General features: G+C 39.9%; 4 protein-coding genes across 5 annotated transcripts in view; 2 read left to right on the top strand and 2 right to left on the bottom strand.

Annotated features, from left to right (window-relative positions):
• Nucleotides 1–10,709, bottom strand: part of LOC122413931 (QRFP-like peptide receptor) — a 33,439-nt gene extending 22,730 nt beyond the window's left edge. Inside the window, exons 1-3 of the mRNA XM_043424620.1 lie at nt 10,071–10,709; nt 2,075–2,249; nt 1,516–1,646 (exon numbers count right to left, since the gene is read on the bottom strand). Coding sequence (XP_043280555.1) covers nt 1,516–1,646; nt 2,075–2,213 — 270 coding nt within the window. The 5' untranslated portion in view covers nt 2,214–2,249; nt 10,071–10,709. The remainder of the gene's footprint in view (nt 1–1,515; nt 1,647–2,074; nt 2,250–10,070) is intronic.
• Nucleotides 10,710–12,872: 2,163 nt separating this feature from the next.
• Nucleotides 12,873–17,702, top strand: LOC122413926 (activating signal cointegrator 1 complex subunit 2). The gene is made up of 13 exons (XM_043424612.1): nt 12,873–13,027; nt 13,267–13,344; nt 13,587–14,132; nt 14,269–14,486; nt 14,592–14,777; nt 14,896–15,051; nt 15,196–15,289; nt 15,366–15,539; nt 15,631–15,753; nt 15,825–15,946; nt 16,030–16,231; nt 16,441–16,654; nt 16,858–17,702. The coding sequence occupies exons 1-13, from the start codon at nt 12,986–12,988 to the stop codon at nt 16,992–16,994; spliced, it is 2,292 nt and encodes a 763-aa protein (XP_043280547.1). The 5' UTR covers nt 12,873–12,985; the 3' UTR covers nt 16,995–17,702.
• On the bottom strand, nt 17,686–19,334 carry LOC122413933 (bridging integrator 3 homolog). Its single transcript, XM_043424623.1, has 3 exons — nt 19,000–19,334; nt 18,804–18,914; nt 17,686–18,400 (listed from the first exon to the last, which is right to left on the bottom strand). Exons 1-3 carry the CDS (start codon nt 19,005–19,007, stop codon nt 17,686–17,688), a joined length of 834 nt encoding a protein of 277 aa, XP_043280558.1. The 5' UTR covers nt 19,008–19,334.
• A 53-nt stretch (nt 19,335–19,387) lies between these two features.
• fwe (Calcium channel fwe) lies at nt 19,388–24,940 on the top strand. 2 transcript variants are annotated; one of them, XR_006261660.1, is made up of 6 exons: nt 19,388–19,560; nt 19,851–19,974; nt 20,561–20,768; nt 20,864–20,971; nt 21,484–21,682; nt 22,390–22,519. XR_006261660.1 is itself a non-coding variant. In XM_043424624.1 (5 exons), exons 1-5 carry the CDS (start codon nt 19,558–19,560, stop codon nt 22,523–22,525), a joined length of 579 nt encoding a protein of 192 aa, XP_043280559.1. In that variant the 5' UTR covers nt 19,394–19,557; the 3' UTR covers nt 22,526–24,940. The 2 variants fall into 2 exon arrangements, 1 of the variants encoding a protein (XP_043280559.1); XM_043424624.1 differs by lacking the exon at nt 21,484–21,682 and having other exon boundaries at nt 19,394–19,560; nt 22,390–24,940.
• Nucleotides 24,941–25,001: the final 61 nt, after the last annotated feature.

Raw genomic sequence — 25,001 nt, 5'->3', positions numbered from 1 at the left:
GTTTTGACATCGACGCACGGTCTCGTTAAGTTGATTCGGAGATCCCAGTTTTCGAGCAAATCGGAGCATTCCCCGAGTCGAGGAAAAAAGTTTTCTTTGCGCCTATTGACATCGTGATCAGTCCAAAGTCGAGGAAACATTTTCACCCAAAATGATTAATCGTTGCACCGAGGAGCCTGCTCCGGTCTTTTTCGACCGTAAAAACTTCAATTTCACTTTACTTCCAGTCCCTTTTCTCTCTCAACTGCATTTTCCCTTGAAATAAAAGTGCACGAGCTTTTACAGACGAAGATCGTCGAAACGGGACGGCCACCGTGCGCTCCGACAGTGACGAGTTTATTGAATATCGTCTGCGCCAGCGAGTGTCGATATTTCATGGGAATGTTTGTGCGAGCGTGTTGCTAAAGTATACGCGAAGCTTCATAAACGACGCTCAAAGTCAAACGCGCGGAAATCAGTTAAAATTACTGGCGCATTTTTGGCTCCCTTTCCTCTCATCAGGTCAGTGAGATTCTGCCTTTGCATTGATCGTGAAAAAAACGTCGGTCCAACGGTTCGTCGTTGTCTCGAGAGCATAATCGAACGCGATGCGTGCATAAAAATTCAGGAGAAACGTGAGTGGCTGTGGCTTCGGCCATTATTGAGGAAGCATGAAAACGATGGAAAACAAACATCGCTGGGGATCGCATTGAGGTTTCGTGGCTTTGAACACACACACACACACACACACATACTCGTTGAAAACACGTCGATCAGCTTGTAATGAGAAAGCGAAAGATCAATAACTCTACGTCGCGAAGGCGCGTTAACGTATCCAGATAGCAGCGATTATTAGGTTCGTTTAAAAAGAAGAAGAAAAAAAAACAAAAGAAAAACAACAAAAAGAAATGAAAAAACGAATATTTTCCTCTCGGGCATCGGCCAGAGTGGCGTATTTCCTGACTTCTAAACTCTTTTTTTTTTCCTTCTTCCACGAGACAGTTGCCCGCACGAGACATCTGCTAGCACAAAACGAACTTTTCACCGCGATATATCTCACGAGTGAAATGCGGCGCTCACTCTCGAGAGCGCGAGTATAATTTTAGAGCTTGGCACAACGTCATATTTTATTTTGGCTATCGCGCGCGGAAGGGACGGGAGAGTCGCAGAGGGAGCGAAACGATAAAACTTGTTCGGAGAGCTCCCGAGGCTCGATTTAACGAAGAGACACGGACGTCCGGTTTTTCACTGAAATTACATCGATAACACAATTAATGACATCGCTGTTATCGTCGTTACGAGGATCGGGGCGAGGCTTTTCCGGCGAGGCGAATGCTGCTTCCTCGCGACAGTGCGGGCAACGTTTAGATCGGGATTCTCAGACTCAGCGGCTGCGACGAAACATCTTTCGAAAGAGTCGAATCGACTTTTCGGAAACTTCCGGGTCGCCGATCACGACCGCCGGGCGACTCACGAAGCAACGTTTTTCGTAAATTCTTCAGAAAATAGTTTCAACACTAAACGGGGCTCACGTACCTTGACGGGTATGCAGAAAACGATGAGAATGAGATCCGCGCTCGCGAGACCTCCGAGGAATATGTTCGTTGGCGTTGACGGCAAAGGTCGCAGTCGTGGGCACAACGTTGACGCGATTATCACCAGATTGCCTGAATCGTTCAGAAATTAGTAAAGCAGATTGAGGAGGAAGGATTCCTGCGATTTTTAAGGGAAGCGTGTTTTCATACTTTCTTTAAAATAGTGAAAAAAATTAGTGGGAAGACTGAGCAAGGAAATTCTGACAAAATATCCCTCCCCCCCCCCCCCCCCCCCCGGCACATTTCCAGACATTTTTGTGTCGTGACATCGAACGGGAAGGGAACCTCAGGGCCGAAAATGTCACGAGACTCAACTTATTGTTATTCACGTGGAGCAACCCTTACAAACTTTAATGAGGTTCGCCTGCTCGCGTCATGAAAAATAATAGAAGAACTCTGCCTCGGCGCGAGGCCTCAATGTTAATTGTCCCCTGTTACAGGAAGTTCGAAGGACTTGAGGGCTATTAGAGGGCAAAGGAATAAAAAGAAAATATAAAAACCAGTGAGTCCGAGGCAAAAGGTGATGGAGTAGATGACGAGGACAGGACCCAACTCGGCCCAATTAAAGATGTTCAAGGAGTCATTGACATCGTAGTCGCTGCCGTAGTCGGTGTCGTTGAAAGCCGTTTCGTTGTTCATCTCGTTTCGTTATACGTTCAATAGGACCGCTCGAGCCTGAAAATATATGCATTTCGTTATTCACTCTGCTGAAGATCGAGAGACGATTCGTCTGCTGGGTGCGATTAAATTTTCAATGATCGCGAGAACAACGAATCACAAAGTTGAAATGTTCGTTAATTTTGCTTCGGAATGAGACAACGCGCGAGGCCCGAAACACTAGCTGCGCGGACTTTGGGATCCTTCGGGCCTCCTCTTCTCAACGAAAATTCGTTGATTTTCAGACAATTCATTATAGTGAAAAGCTTCGAGTAATTATAACGTTCAATGCGATTAGATCGTTGGGCAATTGTTCCAACGACCGGAACACGTTAGTCGAGCTTCCTCCGCGAGTCTGCATCGCTCGGGAGGCTAAAAAACAGAATCGTTCCGGAAATTGTGACTAACGATGCTCCGAATGAAAAGATGCGGGATGATCGTGCGAATTTGACACTTAACGAGCTTGAGGAACGAGCGAAAATTCAACTCGCGCGATATTATTCTTCGGGGTGGACGGAGCTACGGGAGAAATTAGCGCTGCGAATAAACAGAGATAAATAAATTGAAACGTCGCGATTAATAAATCTTCGAAGTGCACAGGATCATCGTGCTGGACCTTCGAAAATATGGAAAAGATTGAAAGAACGGCAAAACGATTATCGCTCGATGTCAATCTGCGGAAAGAGGAAAAAATTTGAAAGCTTTCAAATTTCCAGAATCATCGGGCACGCGGAAGTTTGAATATTTAAACGATTCGCTCGGCCGTGGGGGGAGGGCGAGAAATTTCGAAAATTAGTAGCGCCGCGAAAGCTCAGTTTCGCGGACGAACATGCGTGCGAATAGTGCCCGCGCGACTTTCCCTCGCTATTGATTTTCGCTTCGCACTTATTTTCGATTTTATTGCGTTCGTATGTTATTCCGCTGGTATAAACTTGAGTTCGGCTGTGAATTTATGCCCGCATTCCGACATCAAAGAAGCCTCGTTCTCGCCCGTGGGCACGCATACCCGATCAATTATTTTTCAGCCTCGAACTTTATGAATCAAGTGGCTTGTTTTCCTTTGATACATTGAACTCAACATTTGATGTTTAACTAGCTCGATTCGACTTGCGCGCTCTCCCACTTGGCGTGTCCCTGAGATCGGGATTTCGTCACAAACCAACCGCAAACGTAGCTCCATCTCGGCCGATTCAATTCATCGCTCCGTCCGAGTTGCCACCGCGATTCGTCTCGATCGAAAATAACGAAAGTACGTCAATAAATTCGAATCTTCTGAGCGCAACCCACCGAAAATTCTCCACTCAAATATCCGCAGCCAAGAAACATTTTCATGGAAGCTCAACAATTAAGGAGCCGGAGCAACAAACGCCGTCCTTCACTCACCAAAAACCTGCGTGAAAACTTTTCCTAACGAGGCTCCTTTCCGTTCGATATGATTTACGTATATCACGCTATATAATCCGTAATAAACCGACGACAAAGATCTGCATTTTGACACGTGGGAGGCGCGCGCGATGTATCACGTCGCACCTGCGACCCTGCGACTCGAGTTTCTCGCGCCATACAACGGATTATACATACATGTCAATGAATTATGATTATAGAAGGTGGTTTATGCTCTATTGGGCTTTCAGGCGGAGGCGGTACGGGCGATACGAGCGTCTGAGTACGTCCGACGAGCATCGTGCACGCAGGCGACGAAACAGAGTGCGCGGAGAACCCTCTGATAGAGACGGATTAATAATGTGCTGGACTTTACCATTGCCGCGCTCACTGCGTTTATGGTACGTCGGAATAATCCTCTGGAAACGTGGATGAATATGGAGCTCATGCTGGCTTCGCCGATCCTTATTTCGAGGTTCATTGGCGTATCGTCCCTGAAACTTGGGGCGTGTCGGGTTCCTGAATATTCATATTTGCGGAGGTCCGAATCCCGGCGGGCGATTCGCAATTGCAGTAAACATAAATACTCAAGTAAAATCGTTTCGATTGAATATTTGTGGGGGAATTTCGAGTAGGAAAGGCAAACCACGATCCGCATTTTGGAGTTTAAGGTGCATCGAGGATGATATCGAATGCGGATCTTTTGAAAATGCGAGTGGGAAAGAGCGGGAGCCTGCGCAGGTTTTCCGCGACCGAAGACTGATCTTCTCCGCTCCGAGTGGCAAGAAAACTCCTCGACGTGTTTGTTCGCACGCTCTCCGACGCTTCGGAATCTATCGAAGAAACATTCGGTCTCCGATAATTGCATTGGCACGTGCCAACGATCCTTCGAATCGACGAGTCCGCGTGAGCCTGAGGAGATCAGAATACAAAACATACAAACGATAGTTGTGCAACGATAATGCTTCGATTGTTATCGAGCTGTGTATATACGAAATACAAGTTCGGATGGTCGCTGTTTGCATTGGAAGCTTCGAGCTCAGCGAGCATTGATCCACAGCTCGTAGGATGAGACCACCGTTTTTGCGTTGTTCGATCCGATGAATTATTTCAATGTTTCAAAATCCTGGACAAATGTATCGCCAAAGTCTCTCTTCCGGTGACGAAACGAGGCGTTGGAATAAAACGAAATTTCAGATCTCAAAATGTTTGTTCTCACTTTTTTGAGAGAATTTTTTCATCAAGTACCTCAAGAGTCAGTCGCGGAACGTGGATTTTCCTATTTTTCTCGTATATTTACTACACTATTGAAAATGTGAACGAGCGTTCGAACACGTGTCGTTACCAGAGAGAGAGAGACTCAACGACCATACATTTTCGCGACTTTATTGCCTCTACGTGAGCTTCAAATTGCGTCTTGATGCTAGCAAAGAAAAAAGGAATAAAGAAGAGTCTATGTATGTGCACGTACGAAGCGAAGAAACTGTAAGAACGCGCGACCGTCGTCGCGATATCAGTCGTCTCTCCTGTTGCGTCGGCCACAACGCTATATTCGTCGTGGCTTTTTTCTTCGTTTCTTCCCTCCGAGGAATAAAGTTTTATTCCTTTTTCGATATTATTTATTTGAATATTCATTGGAGTCTCGCTTCGGGAGGGTTTTCGGCTGTTCTCTGCACCGCGGTTAACGCGCGTCGAGTGTTTTCTCTCCTGTCGTTTCTGCGGCGGGATGTTCGGCTGGTTCACACGATGAAAAAACAGGACGACACGGGGCTTATCCGGGCTGAACAAAGTCGCTGGTCCACTATAGGTCGATACCGTTTTGTCCTCGGCGCCGTTTTTATCGCTGATGTTTCCAGCGCGTAAAACAAACCCTCGAGCCTCTGTTGACGCATCCTCTTGAACTTGAAAAATATTCAAATTCGCGCTACTTATCGGCACTTCGGGCGAAGGTCGAAACGCAGGCGGTCGTCGCGCGTATTTCCGAGCGTTCCGCAGACCCGATTTTCTCAAGGCTTCTCAAATTCTTTGGTAGACATTTTCCTCGGGGTATACACGAATCTCGGGGCGTATCGCGGGGCCAATAAAATAAATCCAAGAGAATGTCGAGCGCGAATCTCGCATTTTGGGGGAGCATCATTTTTTCTCAACCCCCGTGCAACTTTTGAGCTCTTTATTCTCGGCCAGCGACTCCAACTTTTAAAGAGGCATACGTTACTTTTTTACTTCGCTCGAGGAGATAAGATAATCTTGAATATTTTTTCGACTGCGCGTGAATGATGGAGAAAGTACGAAGCGGGCGAGCTCTCGCGGCTATTAACGATTATACGAGACGACATTTTCTTCGAATTTTCGACAATCCCCCCCGCACAAAACGACTTTACTCGAGGCTATATTTGAAATTGGAAATAGTGAGAATACTCGAGGAAATTCTATTCAATTTTTGTGTCACAGACACCGCCGCCGTTTACCTCCGAATCCGGCTCTCCTTCTCTTGCGCTCGCCGAGCTTTTGATTCATTCTCTCGTATTTCCTGCAATGTCGATTGCACAGAAGAAAAGAACAGTTGAGCTATTATTCGCCGTTTCTATGGGAGCTGCTTCATCTCATTGAGATAAATCGAGGATGCTCCGACCGGGAAAGAGCATCTCGTACTTGTGGGATGAAGAATTCGTTGGCGGTTTAGAATTGTTGAGCGAGGAGGAGAGGAAAAAGGGGAGAGGAGCGAAGAGAAGACAAGCCCGCGAGTTGTCACAATCTCTCAGAATCTATTATACAACCTATTAATACAGCTCGAGCTGTGAATGAATCAAGAGGTTTGTTTTTCTAACACAAATGATCGTGCTCGAATCGTTGCGGAGCGGCGCGACCTCACACATGCGCCTCGGTGCATGATCATCCTCTAAACACATTTTCTGCTCTCACATACACGCGAGCAATAATGGATCGACGCACCTTCCCTCTATCTTCAATAAAAGCCGCAATTTTCTTGCGGTAATCCGAGCGCTATTTTTTCCCCTGCATACCGGATCGCACGCCTTTGCTTTTCCTACGTCCATTTACGTCTTCATTACACTGGCAGGTTGAACCAATTATTGTTGGCTCAATAAAAATCATTTTTATTCTCATTGTTTCGCAAGAAAGTTGGACAAAATTGAGGGAATCTTCTTCGAATTTTCTCCTCGACGAAGCTCCGTAATAACTCCGCGGGCACACTCGCCTCGTGAAATAATCTCAATCGAAGACGAACATGCCGAGGGACTGAATTGAGAGAAAAATATAGAAAGGTTAAATGCACTGCCGTTCCCGATCGTACACTCTGTCTTGACGTCGATCTAACTTCGTCCTCGAACGTAATATTCTCTCAATTTCAGATGCGAATAACGTCGCGATATTGCTCCTGACAAGGAGTGTATTATATGGACAATGACAATCGGGATGATCAGCTCCTCGGTACGGCTCAATAAATATTGAGGATGATGGCAGAATAAATGGAACACGAGCGGGGAAAAGGTCAGAAATTTTTCAACCAATCGGAGTAAAAGTTGCTCCAATTTATTCGTCTGAATCTTTAAAAATGGAAATAGGCCTAACGATCAATCCTGTACCGAAGTGGTCCAAATCAGAGATCACCAGAATTCGAGCCTTCACCGTCCAGGTTAATTCTCATTGCCCAAAGCGAACGAAGCCTCCCTCGAACGGTCAATATATTTTGAACCAATAATAAAAAACGTAGGTTGGCTCATTTGAGGAAGAGTAAACCAGGAACAGAGAGCTTATCTTTCCTCTCTAATCTTTTCCTCATTAAAACTGTTGGCCCGAGGCAAGCGAATCTACGGGGACTCGGTTCGGACGATCAGAGAAAAATTTTAATTGGATTAGTACACGAGAGTCTCGGCTTTTCGTTGTACCTGAGAATCGTCCTCGTTACGCTCGAACGTGTGCGAAAACTTAATGACAAAAGTATGTTCGATTGGACATCGAGATTGAATGATTTCGTGGGAACTCCAATTCGAATTCAACGCGATGATCGACCGTGTGAGCACGAATTATTGGAGTTCGCTGTCAAGCTGTGATTCAAGAGACTTTTATTAGCTCCTGAAAAAAACGATTATTACACATCGGAGTGCAAAAAGGGCCGCAGGTCCTGAAGAAACAAAAGAGTTGGCGTCTTATCCCCGGGCTGATCTTCTCACGTTGGGCTTCCGCGTCTCTCGGGAGCAAGAATAGCGAGGGTGTCTCTTCGTGGCGAATATATATGTTTCGAGCCCTCGTGGGTTTTACTCCTTCTTTCTCGAGCTAGCACTGCTAGCCATATTTCGAGTCTCGGGGGTCGCGGAACAATGAATTCAGGTCAGAAGAAGATCGTTCCTGTTTTCGAGAAACTGATACATCCTTCCTTTTCCCCAAAATCATACAATTTATTAGTCCCATGAAAATGTATCTCCGGAATAATATAAATCGATCGGTTCCTCTTCTCCGACCCTCGCGAGCATTCGGAGGAAACGACTGGAACGTCGAGCAAAATTTCTTGTTTTTCGTCTGCATTACAAATCTACGATTCCGTCACAATCTTATCCATGAACGAATGAAGCAACTGATGTATCGAATAGTCATTCGGCCATGGACTCGCGGGGCCGGCTCGTTGGGGCACCCCTTTTCCTGCAGATATTATTCTCGATCGTTCGATATGGCCACTTAACGTTGAAGATACTCGCGATTCCGAGCGAGGGATGACGTGTGCGCTTCGTGAAAGTGACCGATCGATTCGCACGTTGGCAAAAGCCTCTCGAAGAGTGCCTGCACTTTGTGACCATAATCGAACGACCCCGCACTCGCCGCGACGTCGAGCGTTATCTTCCAAAGTTTCTTTTTTCCCTGCTCTTCCTCCCTCCGTCAAGCTGCCTCGACCCATCTTTGCCCTTTCATATAGCAATGCCTTCAAAATATTGTGCTTAATAACGAGATATCCAAAGACAATTTCGCCTGGGGGCCTCGAACGAAAATGGGAAAGAAAGAATAAGCTCATTCTACGCTGCTCCAAGAGTCTATCTTGTCTCGTTAGACGAACCTCGCTATATATATAGGACAATACTGACCTTCTAGCCTATGAAACTAGCCCATTACATCGACCATCCTAATATACCCGGCCTTTCACATCCGCCACTTTTTATTGTATCTTTTCTCTCCCTCCTCGCCTTCCTCTCTTTCTCTTGGTCTTTCCCTTTTCCGCTGTGACCTGTCACGTACTTTTTGTACATATTTTTCTCTTCACGCGACTAATCCTATAACAGTTGTCAGAACTTTTGTTCCCTCTAGGAATTTCGACGACGACTCCATGTTTTTCGAGTGCGTAACCACTTTTTATCCTTTTTATTCGATGATCGAGGCTTCCTGCTATGGAATCTACAAATACGTATTCACACGGAGAAAACGAGGCCGAAAATTAATGAGAATTGTTCTATCCACCATAGTAAAAAGACCAATAACCGTACCTTTCATTCAAAAGACTCGAGAATCTTTTTCTCTGTAAGCACAGTAAAAAATGTTTTCAGTCTTTCCAAATGTTGTATTGTAAAGTATGCTCGGGCAACCGTGAAAAAAAACTGTATGTGCGACAAAATATCACGTGTATTCGGTGTATTTTCGTGTGTTTATCATAATAAAATTTACTATGCTGACAGTGAAAATTTGTGATTTACAGTACATTTCCACTTATCGCAGTAAGTGCTAGTCTGGCATGATGAATAACACTCGAAAACAAAAGGGAATGCAGCTCTCGCGCGTGCATCACTTTTTGCTATCCACGTAAAGCTGTTTATAGAATTGAAGGGAGGAAAAATGAGAAAATTCAAAAAATACTGTGCTGTTTGTAATCGGTGGCTAAATATTTTGAAAATTCTTGAAAAATAATATATTCCTCACTATAAAAAATGAATCCGTTTTCTCCGCGGACCAAGAGGAAGCTCGATGGTTAATCCACCGAAAAATAGCTTCTGATTAAATTGCTTTCGTTGACAAATATTCGATAAAGTATATTTTCAAAAATATCTATCGTTGTAACCGTTCATGGATGGAGAAGGGGAGAAAAAATCTTGGATAATTTACGATTCGACGATGGCTAATGAATGCCGAGGGATTCATTTTAATGGTATCTTTGGCAATAAATCACTGGCCCCGTAATCCCTGAGCTGCGGTCACTCTTCGCCATCATCTTGTTTCATTTTTCTTTGACTCGGAAGTTGATCGTCGTTTTTTCATCGTTCCATAATTATCGTTTTTATATATTTTGCAACGAAGGTTTACTATTTTTAGCGTAAATCATCGGTCGACAACTGCGACGAGAGAAAATCATGCTTTTTAAAATTTTGACAAATCGATCATTTTTGGTCCCGATTCTTTGATACTCGCCTTTGAAAAAAGCACGAACGCGAGTCTATTCCGCGCGTAAAAACTTACATGATTCATTGCTTTTTGTTGTTGATATCGAAGCTTCGAATTCCGTGACACAGGAGCGAGAGCCTCTCGTCGTCAGCCTCTCAAGCGCAACGGGCTACTTTAATCTCCGTAGCAATGCACTTGCTGCGAACGCATACGAGCACGAAGCTCACAAGTTTATCCTCGCGATAAGCGTTCCCATCGATCATTCTGCGGTCGAGCTGTCGATGGACCAAAATAATAAAAAAAAAAATTAAAAAAAAAAACAATATTTCAAAAATAAAACACCTGAGAATTCACACTTGTACGATGATTTTTGCACTGGCTCATCAGCGAGGTTGATTTTCAATGAAAAATCAATTTATTGGAGTTTTAAAATTCGTTTATTTTTCTCTAACTCGGCGTGTCTTGGATCGCGATGTTTTAATACTTCTTTTAAAACTCGATCACTTTTTTCGAAATTTTCGTCAACGACGGATCATCGGTAAATGAATTTCCAATATTTTTTCACATTATTTCCCATCGAAAGGCTCCAATCCCGAAAATGATGGAGCAAAGTTTCATTGAATTTCGAAGCAAACTATTTAAAATAGAGCGAACGAGGACGTGGACGTGGCCTCCGTCCGTTTCGCGCGTAACCGCGACTATCAACCGACTGCGGGAACGAATAACCGAGAGATGCGTGCTCCGCGAGCTCTCCTCCACGAGTTGCGTCGTCTTATATGTACAACGCTGCCACGAGGTGAGGAGAGTCGATAGACGTAAATGTTTCTACGCAAATTGCTCAATCGAGAAATAATTCTCGGCAAATTATCAACGTTTTTATCCTCAAGTTGTGTCCCTCGAGACGATTCAATCAGTGGGAACATTTGAATTCGAAATAGAGCTAAAGTCCTATGGACACAAATTTGTTCCCATCATTGATCGTTTTTCGGGCTTTCCTTCACTTCGATTTTCCATTATTTTGGTTTTTTTTTTTTTTATTTTTTCTCGAATTTATAAAATTCGGCAATATCTTTGCATCCTTTGCAATCTCAAATGATCGAAATTTTCATGATTTTTTAAATATTTCGAGAAGTATCTTCGTGCCTGATGAAAAAAACCCTGCTCTGTCAAAATTCAAAAAAACTTTCAAATTCACTTCGAATCCGTTTTACTTCTTGGCTTAAAAAAATTCTCAAAAATTATGAAAATTTTTCTCCCCATTCTGCAAAATGAGACCGTTCCAAAGAATCTCGAACGTTCTACGAAATTCCACAGATTTTCATATTTTTCAAATAAATTCAAAATTTTCGAAAACCTCCTCGAACATGAGTGGAATAAATTTTAATAATCGCTCAAAATTATCGCTGCCTTTTCGTACCTCGAAAAAAATCATTGCGAATATACCCTACGAAACACGGCCTCGAGCGCATCAAATATACTGTGGAATTTCTACCAAGAGAGTTGCACAAAATTCAACGTAATTTCTTTCTCAAGAGCTCGTCGTACGAAAAAGAAAATTGTTCATTGCGACGTACTTGTCTGAAAATTGCATCCCCCTTTTCAGCATTCTCCTGGATTTCTGTGGAGGGAGAAAGATATAAAATGGAGCATACAGTTTTCCCTTGGCAGACTCGCTTTGTAGCTAAAAGCTTCCTCGAGATGAGGAAGCTCTCGGGATCTCCATACAAAAGAAGTTTTTCAGATCGTCTGTCATTTCCATAAAGCCACGTGTGCGAGCCTGTCAACTCTCTGTGTTCGCTCTCTCATGAGATGATTTTTTTCTGCTGTCATCGTCGAAGAGGCACTGACGGATTTAAAAAAATCAAATTCTTGATTTTATCGACGAGTAATTACGAGACGAATTTTCATGATAAATACACGAGAGAATTTCATAATTCTCGTTGATTAATTTTATCAAATTAATTAATCTATAGTTCGTCGTTATTAATCGATTTTTTTTCTTTCAATATTTTATTTATTCGTTTTTATCTAATTAGTATAAATAAATATAACAAAAAACAAAAATTTATAAAACAACTATTAAATAAAAAATTATTAAAGATGTAAAAAAAAAAAAAATAAAAAAATAACGATAAAAAGAGAAAAAACGAAGCAAAAAAAACAGTTTATTTAATTATATAATAAAAATGAAAATATTCGGTTCAGCTCTGACCAATTTTACAAACGCGTTTCTAAATGTAATTATTTACGGATTTTGTCTCGTTTTATGATGATGAATTAAAAAGGAAACTGACGCCAGAAATAACGATTCAATTGGTATGAGACACCGAACCCGGAAGCTGTGTAGGGTTTTTTAAAAAGAGCTTTTATTTTGAAACTTTACGTTGAAAATGTAGAGTAAATTATTTGTTCTATTTCAGTTCAGGCTGATTTTCAACCAGAAGGCTCGCGTTATCAAACTCGGTCTCTGAAAGCTTTGGAGTATCGAACGATTTATGGTGTATGGCGCATAATGGAGAAATTTATGTTTATATCATAAACTTGGCATAGAATTCTAGATAACGTAATGGACTAGAAATAAATTTATCGGGTACACGAGTATTATATGGATGTGTTGTGTTGTGTTTTTTTTTTTTACCTTTATCTATTCCGAGCGATAGAGAGAATTTCGTGAATTATTCGAACGTGGGAGGTCAATTGAAATCTTATTTCGAAGTTGGTTCGTGAGATTTCGAAGAAATTATAAATGGCGCCATCATCTGGAATTTCAACGACACGTAAACACTCGATTCTGTGTCGATATCAGAGTCATTTAACGGTTTGACAGCTGGCAGTGTCGAAATTTTTATTATCATGGCTCGACTAGAGACCTGGGTGCGCTAGGTGTTCGATTATGAACATAACCTAAAAGTCGGGAGATTTTCGTTTCGTGAGTTTGTTTTTTTCTTTTCATTTTTGGGTAGAACCTTTATCAGCGAACTTTTTCCGTCATGTCAGCTAAACTCAATGGAGGCTCCGTGAATATTTACCAGGTAATCAATCATTTTTTGCGTTATATCGACCAGAATTTTTGCTTCTCATGGTCCATTAGAAGTTTGTTCATCATTTAAAATTTTATACGTAAATGGTTGTAAACTTGAAGCGAAGTTGCCATGCAAAGTGGGGGGGGGAGACTTGACCAAGGAAATTTTGTAAAAATTTTCAAGGGCATATCCAAAATGTTAATCTTTCATACATTTTTATTAAAATTTCTGGTGTCATTTGTTTCCAGAATCCTGATAGAAAATCTTTAGAAAAAGTTGAATTGCTAGTACGAAAAGATGGAATTCTTCAACCTGTACCTGCTTTGGTTCGTACTTTCATTTTTGATTTTTTTATCCACTAGAAAAGATAACTTATGTCTGATTTTTCAATAAGTGTCAATGGTTTCAGAAGTTTTTCATAATTCGTTGGACAGTAGAAATTAAAGTTAATGATTAATCTTTTGTTGAGGCTGAGAGCAAATAGAAATTATGATAAGCACTATTTTTATGATTGCAATTGCTATGAAAATAAAATTAAAAAATTCTATTTCTCATTAATTGATTGCAGAGCAAAGATTGGATGGAGAAGAGAACATTTTTAGAATACAAAGCGCCACAAATTTACAAGCCAAATGGTAATGAAATCCTCGGTGCTAAAGACCGTTGGCTCGAAGTTGTGGAGAATATCACAACCGATTTCAAATGGTTATTGCATTTGAAGTTCTACAAATTTTGGTCCAATGTTCTGTACAATCCTACAATTGGTGATTGTCTCGTGTCGTGTCTCCAAGAGTTTCCCACCTTTCACAATCTTGAGACATTTCCCAATGATCCCATGATGCGAGAATCTCTTGAAAACTTGCGTCACAAAGTTTTTCTTTTTTTGGCACGTCTTGTGACGAGCAAACAGAGCAAAGAGGAGTTTATCACTCATGAAGTTCATGGCGAGTTCCTGTACGATAATTTTTTACTCACTGTACCTATGATGTTTGACATTTGTCAACTCTATGCTCGTGAAAACCCGAAACATGTGGAAAGGATGCTGATGACCGCTATGAAGTTGCAACCTTTGTATTATGATGATCTTCAAGTTGCTGCCAACTTTTTCATCAAAGTAAATACATAATTTAGTATTAAATTAGATTTTTCTTCATAAGAATGGGAAGTGACTGGTTTACGAACATGACATAGATGTACGTCAGTCCTCAAAAAACTTTATTCATTATCGTTTAAAAACTTATCATTCACAGGCTTTCAAAATGATTGACGAGCGATTTGAGGACCAACAGATTCCTTCTGCAAGTGGGCCAGTTCTACTCTCTGAACGAGGGTCAGATGCAGTTTTGACCATGGGCAACTTAGAGGAACTTGTTATTCATATTCTCGACGTATCGTCGAATATTTCAATTTTTTTGGATTCATTTCCGCCTGCGAAAGATTATCTGAACAACGAAAATTTCGTCAATGAGTAATTACATAACTGATAATTCATTTCTTACTCTCCCAAGTACAAAATGATGCTTGATTCATCGTTTCTACATATTATTTGGTAAGCTTTTTGTTTTCTTTTTAGGATTGTTCATCTTTACGGTAATACAATACCCGAAATGTACAAGAGACTGGAGCCACTTGCGCACAAAGACGAGACCATTGCGAGATATATGGAACTGAAGCATCGATTGGATGTAACGAGAGTCGAATTGCTCAAAATATTTCGTACGTTAACATTCCATCGTATCGAAGGAATACTGGAAGCACCGTGAGTTTCTGATAATAGCAACTCACTCTGCAATTATTTGTTTTCACCTATGATTTTGCTGAGCAAATTAAGTATCAAATAATACATTGCAACATTTTTTTTCCAACTGTATCGACAGCAACCCGTCCGACGTGCCTGGAGCATCGGAAGAAGTTGAAAAATTCATTGAGTTTTTGAACAAGGCTGTAAGCGAGAGGGAATTTATTATCGACTACAACGTCAGTTATCCAATTGAGACTGATCTAGATTTAGCTTCACAAATAAGTCAAGATATGTATCCTTTTCACATGAATTTTTTGTCCGAAATCATTTCATCGAATGTCAAAATCAAAATAATATTGGTTGATAAAACAAATTTCTTTTTTTTTTGATGAATAACGAAAATTGTGGATTCAAACCTTAATACAAAAACGTCTAGCGACCCGGTAAAGTACAATTTCATTAAAAAATCCGTACTCGCGGAATTGATTTGCGATCGATCCAGAAAATGGCCGACAACGAATAATGCCACTGTGAGTAAACGAAGTACGGTTCAATGCCAAATATTTTTTTCGTATCCCACATATGAAGTCTCTAATAAAATTTCAGGCGCCAATACCTGTCGCCGGAAGTTCACAGGAACCTGTAACGAATCCAACTTTGAACGATGGTCCCAGGAACGAAGCAACTAATGGAATCACGAGTAAAACTCCGAAGGAGCTGGCTTCTCTCATAAGCGGAGTAAAGGACATTCTTTGCGATCTCGGCGAAGGATTCATCGAGGTAAAAAAAATGTTTGCAAACGAGAACTAAAACTAGTTGATAGCCAATCACAAATCAAAGCTGTGCCTTTCTGAATGTAATTCAATTTCAGAGGTGTTTGGTGCATTACAATTACGACGTGGCGACTGTAATAAATGCAGTTTTTGAGAATTCTTTGCCGGAGAACCTGAAATCGCTGGACAGAACACTTCCGTACATTCCACCAGATCCAGCGGTGAGTTATTCGGTATCCACAAGGATGAAAAATTAGTCGAAGGATGGGTTTAACTTTTGTTCAATTTACAGGAAGCTTCTGCAGCAATCGATCGAGTATTGGGCAGTGAAAGATTGAACGTTTTTGATAACGATGAATTTGACGTCATGACGAGAGACGTCATCGATAAAACTCGAGTCCATAAAGGAAAAAGGTTTGCTCATGGAGAGGTTATTTCACGTGTGTGCAAACAGATGAATGATAACAATGAGAAAAAATTTCATATCATCATTTCAGGAAAGATAAGTACAAAAATTTTGGTCAATTGATTAATGATAAATCCCACGTGAAAGAAACGAGCAATATCTATGAGAAATACAGCATGGTGCTGGACGAGTACGACGACGAGTATGACGACACTTACGATAGTCATGATGTTGGGCCAAATGGAATCGACGAGCCGTTGGAAATGGATGGAAGAGCTTTCACAACACCCAGGGTTCGTAACAAAACAAAATGGACAAGTGTCGTCGGTGTCATGTTCAGGAATGTGAAAACTCAATCGATAATAAGAAAAATGTCACAAATCTTGTAAAAAGTAGCTGTACGATTGAGAATTTGCCTTGAAGAGACAGTAGAAAGTCTTCAGAGTTAAATCACTAAATTTCATCGAGTTGAATTTCGTAAAAATAAATTGCTACATTTCAGGTACTGAGATGGGATGAAAAACGTGAAATTGAGGATGAAGACGAGGATCAGGAAGATGGCGAAGTAGAAGAGGGTCCGAGCAGGGCTCAAAACGATCGTCTTAATTTTGCTCAAGATCCAGCTGAGATGAGAGCACGTGCTGAGCAAAGGAGACTTTCGCAACGCGGGGGCAAGACAGCTGGGAGCAGCGCAGGATCTCGGGGCGACGTAATTGGTAAGTTTCTCTCATATATATTAATTTATTTCTAAATAAAAAATATTTTCTGTGTTTACAACGTATGCACACATCATTCGAATCGTGTAACTTATTTCGCGCGAATAAAATATTAATTATTCGAAGTTTGAATAACTTCCGTACCCAAAAATAGACCCGAGCTATAACCATCACACTTTGAGTGCTTTTTTTTCGTTTTTCAGGCAAACCAAAGGGACAGGGCAACGATAAAAACGTGCTGATAAACAGAGATCGCAAAAATACGAATAAGGCTTCTCGCGCCAATCATAATCGACGCAGTGGCGCTGATTTCAAAAGAAGACAGGGCATGGTTCCCTAATTTCGATGAAAAATTAAAAAAAAAAAAACCCAACAAATACGCTGCAGTTACGAGGAGCACATACAGTATTCTGCTGCATTTGTGCTTTCCAATTAGCGCTGAATAGTATTCAGAACGACACCGTGTCCAACGTAGAGCGCAGAGCAGAGCGTTCCAGCTACGACACACTAAAGCAATGTGCGCCCGAATTAGCTCTAATTGGCAAGCACCCATTGCAATGTCAGTCAATCGTTGAATTTCCAACGACAATTTTACATTAATATATATATACATAAATGTATAGTCAGATCTTCGTGAGAAATCTTGTATTTTTTATGGTGGATCGAAAAAATTGGTATTTTTCTCAACCTCTTATGTGAGAAACCAAAGAAACGAAGTTATCGAAACTGCCACTTTTGTAACGATCAATAAAGTTCGTGGATTTCTTGAAATTACAATTCACCGTTGGAAAATCTGACAGGTTTTCTCGATCGATGAAATAATGTTGTTTTTGACCCTTTATGTATACGAGGATGGCCATGCCAAAAAAATATGCTAAATTCATTATTTTTTGTTTCTAAAAATCGAAGCTTCGTAAATTTCGTAAGATTGGTCAAGTGTTTTCAAAGGTTTTGACTTTTTTTTTTGACAAATGCAAAAGGATTGAAAATTCTAGTACGGACGAATTTGTGATTGTAAAAGTAATAAAGCTTCAATGATCCTTCACAATTGTAAGGCTTCTTATTCGGTTGATTTGAGAGGTAACGGAGGACTGAAAGTGTTCCTCATTCATATTGGTACTACCTGGTGAAGAATTTCTGGTACCGCCTGATGACAAAGCATCAGAATTTTCATTGGCAGGCATCAATGAGGTGTATAGTTCCATCGCGTGACCATAATAATTGAGCTGTATCATAATCAGGGCGTGGATACTTGGTTTTATGTAATCCAAACGTTTTTGAAGAAACCAAGGCAACTCGACGAGTAACCTCGAGTGCACATCGCGCAATTCTTTGGCAGCTCTTTCCTCGGATCTTCTTTCGCGCTCTAATTTTGCCACGTGACTCGCGCTCTTGTCCTGTTTATCCTGAAGCTTTTTCACACGTTCGTACGAATATTCCCAAGCGTGGACCAAAGTTTCGCGTCGTTCAATCGCCTCGGCGACAATGACGAATTTGCTCAACAACTTTTTCAACGGCTCTACAAACGTTTCGCTCAATAACGGTGTCAAATCGTGCACTGTCCTTCCGATTTGCGTAGTTATTGAATGATAGTTTTCCACCGTTATACGAAAATCGTCGTTCATATGTGCCAATCCGCATGTACTTAAATCAGAACTCAAACGCTGATCCGCTTTGTCCAAATTTGATATCGCCTCGATATAGCGCTTTGCTTCCTTCCTCAATTTCCTTATCGTGTCTTCAACACTGTAAATTACACCTTTCATTAGACTCTCTGTAACAACTTATAGAAAAACATCTCTAACAAACTCGAAAATTATACTCCGACTTGAACATTCTAAAACGAGTGAATTCTTGTCTTGGGTGTACGTTTTGTGCTAGTAAACTTTGTCAGATGAGTCGCTGTGTATTTAATTTATAAATATTTTTCTCATTGAAGTGGGTAAAATGATCATGAGCCACCAAGTTCCATCACATCTAAACATGTATTCTGGAAATTGTAAATATTTTCTTTGTTCAAAGCTGATACTCTGAGTTTTTGTTATATTTTTGGACTCGTGAAATTGTTGGAAAAAAAATTATTGCAGAGTTTGCTCGGTTAGAATGAGCCTTTAATTTCATCTTATTAGAGTTGATATTAAAAAATTACTGCATGAGACGTTGGACAGCAATATCCAATTCTCGATCCTCAGATTGGGTGAGAAGTGGTTGTGCAGGTGTTGGCCTTTTACTTAGATAATTTTTGCGAGGCAACGGATTCCTGGAGAGGATGAACGATTAGTTTTATAGCTGTTGATAAAACGATCGAATGAATCACAAAAATGATAAATAAAATTCCTACTCACCAAGTCATTATTATGGGTATGTGAAGCAAAGAACATGATAAAAATGTGGAGCGAGAATAGAAGAGACTTCAATAAATAGCCTTAAATCGTTGCAATGTAACAAAAAAACCATTGATCAACATAAATGTCCATGAATTTGATTAACTCTGTCGAAAGATTTATTTTTCTGATCAATTTTTTAACTTGAGTACAAGATTAGAATTTCGATCGGTGATAAGAAATAGTAAACAATAACAATTGAATGGTTTCTGATTTCACTGTATAGCAAATAATCGACACATTAGATGATCCCGCGATTGTGCCAGAGTGTCAAGGATTGTCAAAAGGGGGTTTCCATCAAGATCTGACGTCACAAAGATGTCGCCACTTTAGTGGCAAGGTGGAGAAGCGGAGTGTGAATGATCGTAAAGAAGACGAAATATTGGTCAGCAGCCAGCGCTCTCGGCTCTCTCGGGACAAAAGTGTTAGACTTTTTTCCTCAAAACTCGTGCGTGTTTTTTCGTGTGCGTCAGCTGACGTATAGATTCGCGAGTGAAACTTCTCAACAATTTTGAGACAATGGTAAATTTCTTTGAATATCTTTATCATCATATTATTAGAGGAACTTTTAAGGGCAAGGGTATTTCGGAATATCTGTCAGTATCCTGTCAAAATATCCAAAGGTTACCTTCCATTTTTGTATCGCTTATTGAGCCCTTCGTTTCGCGACGTCTCGCGATCTCTCAGCTTTTGACCAATCATTAATTAACGAATCAAGCTCATTTTTTTTCTCTCTTTTCCTCAGTGTTTCTTTTTCCCGCGTATTTTTATACTAATATTTTTTTTTTATTGATAATTTTTTCTGTTTGCAGTCTTTCCTCGGAGGGAAAATTGCCTCGATCATGGAAAGGCCCGGAGAAGATCCTGCCTCTAAAGACGATGTGCCCTGGTGGATGAAATACGCTGGAAGAGGCCTTGGCACCGTTGGGAGTTTCAGTATGGCTCTATTCTAATTTTGATCATGTTTTATCCTTATTTTTATTGGTTTCCTACCATGCATATTTCCAAATAAATTAAACATACAATGTTAAACGTCGGTTCAGATCTGGTGAATAGATATTCAATTCATTTATTTGTCCACCAGTGGTTATAATTCTATGAAGAATTACCAAACATTGAGATCATTTACTGGCGCATATCTGATATATTTCCTACCAAAGATTCCAATTCTTTAGATGTTCCTTGTAAAAAACATTTTAAAACTTGCATTTTTGCAAGATGCTTTAAAACCTCACTAGAGGATGGTCTTGTGTCATTAAAATTTGAATCGTCAAAACACAATGAAATTATTCATTTAAGAATGCTTTCAAGTCAAACACAGTACTTTGATAATTTGCCTGTTTGTTCTCCAAGACCTAACACTTTAGATTTGAAAAAGGAAATTCTAATTATCTTAGAAAATATGACAGTGTTGCGGGGGGGGGGGGGGGGGGAGGGGGAGGAGACAAAATAGGAATGTTTTTGTTTTTATATATGTTTACAAGATCATTGTTCAGATGCTAAAACTGGATTTTCTTTACAGTTGCCATATTCCTGGGAGCCTGGAACTGTATTGGTGTTCTTGTCGGTTCGATTGACTGTTTTCTGAGTGGAATGTGGCAAATGGTCAGTGCTTTTTTGGTCGTCATTATCGAAGCTCCTTGCTGCTGCATGTTCCTTGACTTTGTACAAAGTCTGAGCGATTGGGCTGAGCACAGGCCCTACTGGAACAGAGCTGCCGCTTACTGCGGGTAAATGATAACGTTATTTGAAAAAACAGCTCATAAATTAAATGCGTTTATATTCTTTGATTCAAATGAAATTCACATTTATTCTTATGTCACAGACTCGCTCTGCCTGCGATTATCCTCTGCCCAGGATTGAGCAGTATTTTTGGTAGTGGAATGATTTTTGGAACCGGTGTTATCTACGGTATGATGTCCTTGGGCAAAAAGTAAGTAATTTACCTACAAAGAAATCACAAGAAAAAAAATAACGATGCTGCAGCTACAATTAAAAAAAAAATTATGGAGCAGACGTTAATTGTAGTTGCAGTTGAAACATTTGTTTTGCTTTGGGTTGTGGGTTTATTTTTCTTCACTGTGCGCACTGAAAGAAATTCATGGTCTATATTGCAGTGTTTACCTCTCAAAGAAAATTTTTTATTTCTCAGTCTCATGAATGTTACAGATTTTAATTTTTTATCCCAACATTGAAAATGGGATCAATTACCAATCATTTATAAGACTAGAAAAATTTCTGAAAAACTTCATCTATTGTACAAATGAAATATTGTGCAAAAAATTTGTAACATTTTTCTCATTTCTGTTTGTGTATTTGTCTGGGCTTAAAATCGTGGTTCTCGAGATCGCTCAATTCCTGTTTGCTTTTATTTCTTCATTAAACCACTAATTGTTTGTGTGAAAATTTGTGGCATTAAATACAAAAAAAACACAAAAAACGCAGAGGAGCAAAGCCCGAGCCAACTGGATTGGCATCTCCATCGGGACTCGCTTCACCCACTCAACCGCAGCAAGGTGCTCCTAGCACTGACCACCATACGACCTTGATGGAGGATCCGGACGTCTGGCGACCGACATAAATTCAGGAATAACCGATCAAAACAAAATTATAAAATTTAATCACTACGCGTCACACTAACCAGGCAAAAACAAAAAAAACATTTACAGTGCTTGCTTTTTCACTCGCAATCGTGTCATTCATTTTTTCATGTGTACGTTATCATTTTTTTAATATCATTCTTTTTTAGCTGGAAATTACAGATTCAAGAGATTCATTTCTGAATTACAGAAATTACTTGAAGATATTTTTTTTCATCGCAATAACTACGGCTTTTAATTTCGAGCGAGGAACATTTCATTCTAATCGTTAGCTTGCAGACACTCGCTGTATAAACATTTTGACTGTTCCCGGATTTCAATTGCATGCCAATCTTTACGGTGCACGTATTGCATGCAGAAAATTTTTATTTTCAATCCTGTGAAATGTTAGCAACTCAGCTAAATTAGAGAAGAGCTAGTTGAAGCTTTAAAATCGTCGGGGCTCTTTTCAACCATGAAAATACTTTGAACGAGTGTATTTATTGCTTGAAATATATTGCTGTGACATTTTAAATCCAGAATGCAAAATCGCGAAAAATTAATTAAGCTTTTTCGTAGAAGTTCTTCTTAAGTCTTCACAGCCCCCACGATTTGAAAGTTCCAACGAGGTTCCTCATGGAAGAGTACGAAAAAATTGGCTTCCAATTAATCCTTGAATAAATTAGAGCATTGATGAATGTACAAAGTATGAAAAAAAACGACAAAATTATTTTTCCATAAAATTAATTAAAATATGTAATTAAAAATATAGGGCCCCGTTGGATGCAATGAGATCCGCAGCAGCGATGGAAGCATCGTCGGTCGATGGTAAATCGGGAATGCATTCGAACCTCGTGGACGGCGCTCAGCCAATAGGACTCACCGATAAACCTGATAGCAACGTCTGACCTTCGTTCCTGAATAATTTGACGAGAAAAATGAGGAGAAGAAAAATCCTGCGTTTATCAGCGTCGAAAGATTTTTTCTGTTTTTTTTTTTTTATCTTTCGAAAAGTGTGTAAAAAAATTCATGGGCGTTGTATGAATTTTTTTTAACAGTGGCGTGTATCGAAAGAACATTGTCATGCTTGACTCCGATAACGATTAACGAGTGGCCAATGATAAGGCGGTTAGTTTTTTTTGTCCCTCGATTCGTTGCCCGGGAGCGTGCGTATGTCAGACTCCATTTATCTTCCTTCGTTCTTCCTTTTTATTATCATTAGTTTCCGATAAACACGCATATTTTGTTTTTCTCCTAGCGCCCTCGTGTGGGTGCTCTAGTCATCCTCGCGTCTTCGTGGTCAATAATGAATATTTCAAGAAAGTTATTAACAATGGTTTTTCCCAGAGTGTGATTTCGAGGGACGAAAGAAAGTACTAACGTTTGAACTTCTGTGAAAATATCCAATGGATATCGTAATTACAGTCATTCCCATTGTCAATTTATTTGTCTTCGGAGATTTTGGATTGAGGCAAAAAAAATCAGTCCCAAATTATTCGTATTTTCAATCGAAAATTATGAGAATAACCAAGGAAAAGTTTTTGTAATCATTGATCATGCTTCTCGAGTAAAGTACCATTTCCTCAATCCATTATTTCCGAAAGCCTCGATCAGAATCCCACGATTTTGAGGATTCGAGAGGGATGCAAAGAAAAACAAGCCAAAGGCTCAATTTTGAAGAAAAGAAATCTCGGATGATCTCCACGACGAGTTTTTGTCCTATTGACTAGTATCACAATTTTTCTTACTTTTATTCTTTCGCTCGTCGTTATTTCCGAATTCATCATATATTTATACGCGCACGCTTGTTAGAGAGAAATTTTAAATCGTTGGTTCAAATCTTCCTGTGCATTCCCCCACCTCCATTGTTTTTTCTCGATTCGCGTTATTTTTACCAATTGCGGGCCTGTTCCATCTTTTAGCGTACGACATAATTTATTAAGAACAAGAGACTCTGATCGTTAAAAATTCTTTTCGGGCAATTTAAAAAATTCCATTGCTCCCTTCCCCTTTTTTACTTCGTTTTCTTGTCTTTTTTAAAGAAGCTTCCGAGCCTCCAGTTTACAAAGGAATTTTTAAACCGTTCATTTAATTTATAAGCAACATTTTCCATTTCCTCAATTTTTTGTACCTCGCTGTTTGTTTTTTTTTCCCCCGTACTCGCGCCTTGTTTCTCAAGCTTGATGTTTGGCACGCTTGAAATGCGATCCATTAGCTCGCAACGTTTTAATAAGCGTGCGAACGAGTCTCTGGAAAGCGTGCGGACATAAATTTCGTTAATTGCCAATTGAAAACGTGCGGAGAGTTTCGTTTTGCGAAAACTTTACATTGGCCTTGATTCGTCGATTCAAGGCCCCTTCAAATTTTATAAAACATCGTGACACTCAGAGATTTGCATTTTTTGGGCTGTTTGTGAAATTGATCGTTGAAAGCAATAAGAAAAGAAAAAAAATAAAAAAACAAATATTGTAAAGTGAAAAAGGCCTCGTGTGAGATAAAAGTAACGAGATTTTTTCTTGATCTCAGAAAAAAAGTAAAACAATATATCTTTACACTTCACCCACTGCATAATCGAGGTACAAAAATTGTATTCGCAAACACATACACACACAAACATACAGACATCGTCATCGAATCGTATCGAATCGAGAAGTTAGAAAAAGGAAAAAAAATAAGACGAAACAAAACGTGAAAAAAGACACAGACGCACTATCGATGTACTAGAGAAAAAAATAATCGTATAGTTGGTTATCGTAAGATAGAAATGATAAATTATTCATTAAAGGAAAGATTGATTGATCGATTAGTTAAGATAGCTGAAGCATATCGTTGCAAACGCCTGAGATTTTCACGGATCCATGTGCAGTCCTATAGTCGAAAACACGGAAAATAATAACAATAATAAATATCGTATAGTTCGCTTGCGAATTAGAATATTATCGTCCTCCGTATTCGCTTCTATTGACGTGTTAAATGAGCCATTTCGTTTTCACGAAAAAGCGAGTAAAACATCGAAACCGTGCTTCAAAATGAAATGGAACGTAACAATAAATATAAAGAATGAAAAGAAAAAAAAAATTGCGTACATACATCTGAGATTCGTAGATGCCGAAAAAAGGAAATTTCGTCTTCGATGTCGTATATTTGTTTCTTGGATCCAAAGAAAATCATCGAGCGTTTATGAATTTTCGTGAAATGGTATATAATTGTTCATTATTCGATATAAATCTCGATGAATCCATGGAGTTCACGCATTTCTTGCGTACATATTGTAAACAAAGTTGTAAACAATGATGTATATTAAAGTGATGCGAATGAGTTAATTGAAGGTTATTATTTTTTAACTGAAATCAAAATCAATTTGTTATTTTTTTTAATGTTACT

The sequence above is a fragment of the Venturia canescens genome, chromosome 7, assembly GCF_019457755.1.
Source record: "Venturia canescens isolate UGA chromosome 7, ASM1945775v1, whole genome shotgun sequence".
NCBI lineage: Eukaryota > Metazoa > Arthropoda > Insecta > Hymenoptera > Ichneumonidae > Venturia > Venturia canescens.
Note: the sequence above shows the minus strand (reverse complement) of the source record. Positions and strands in the feature narration are given on the sequence as shown.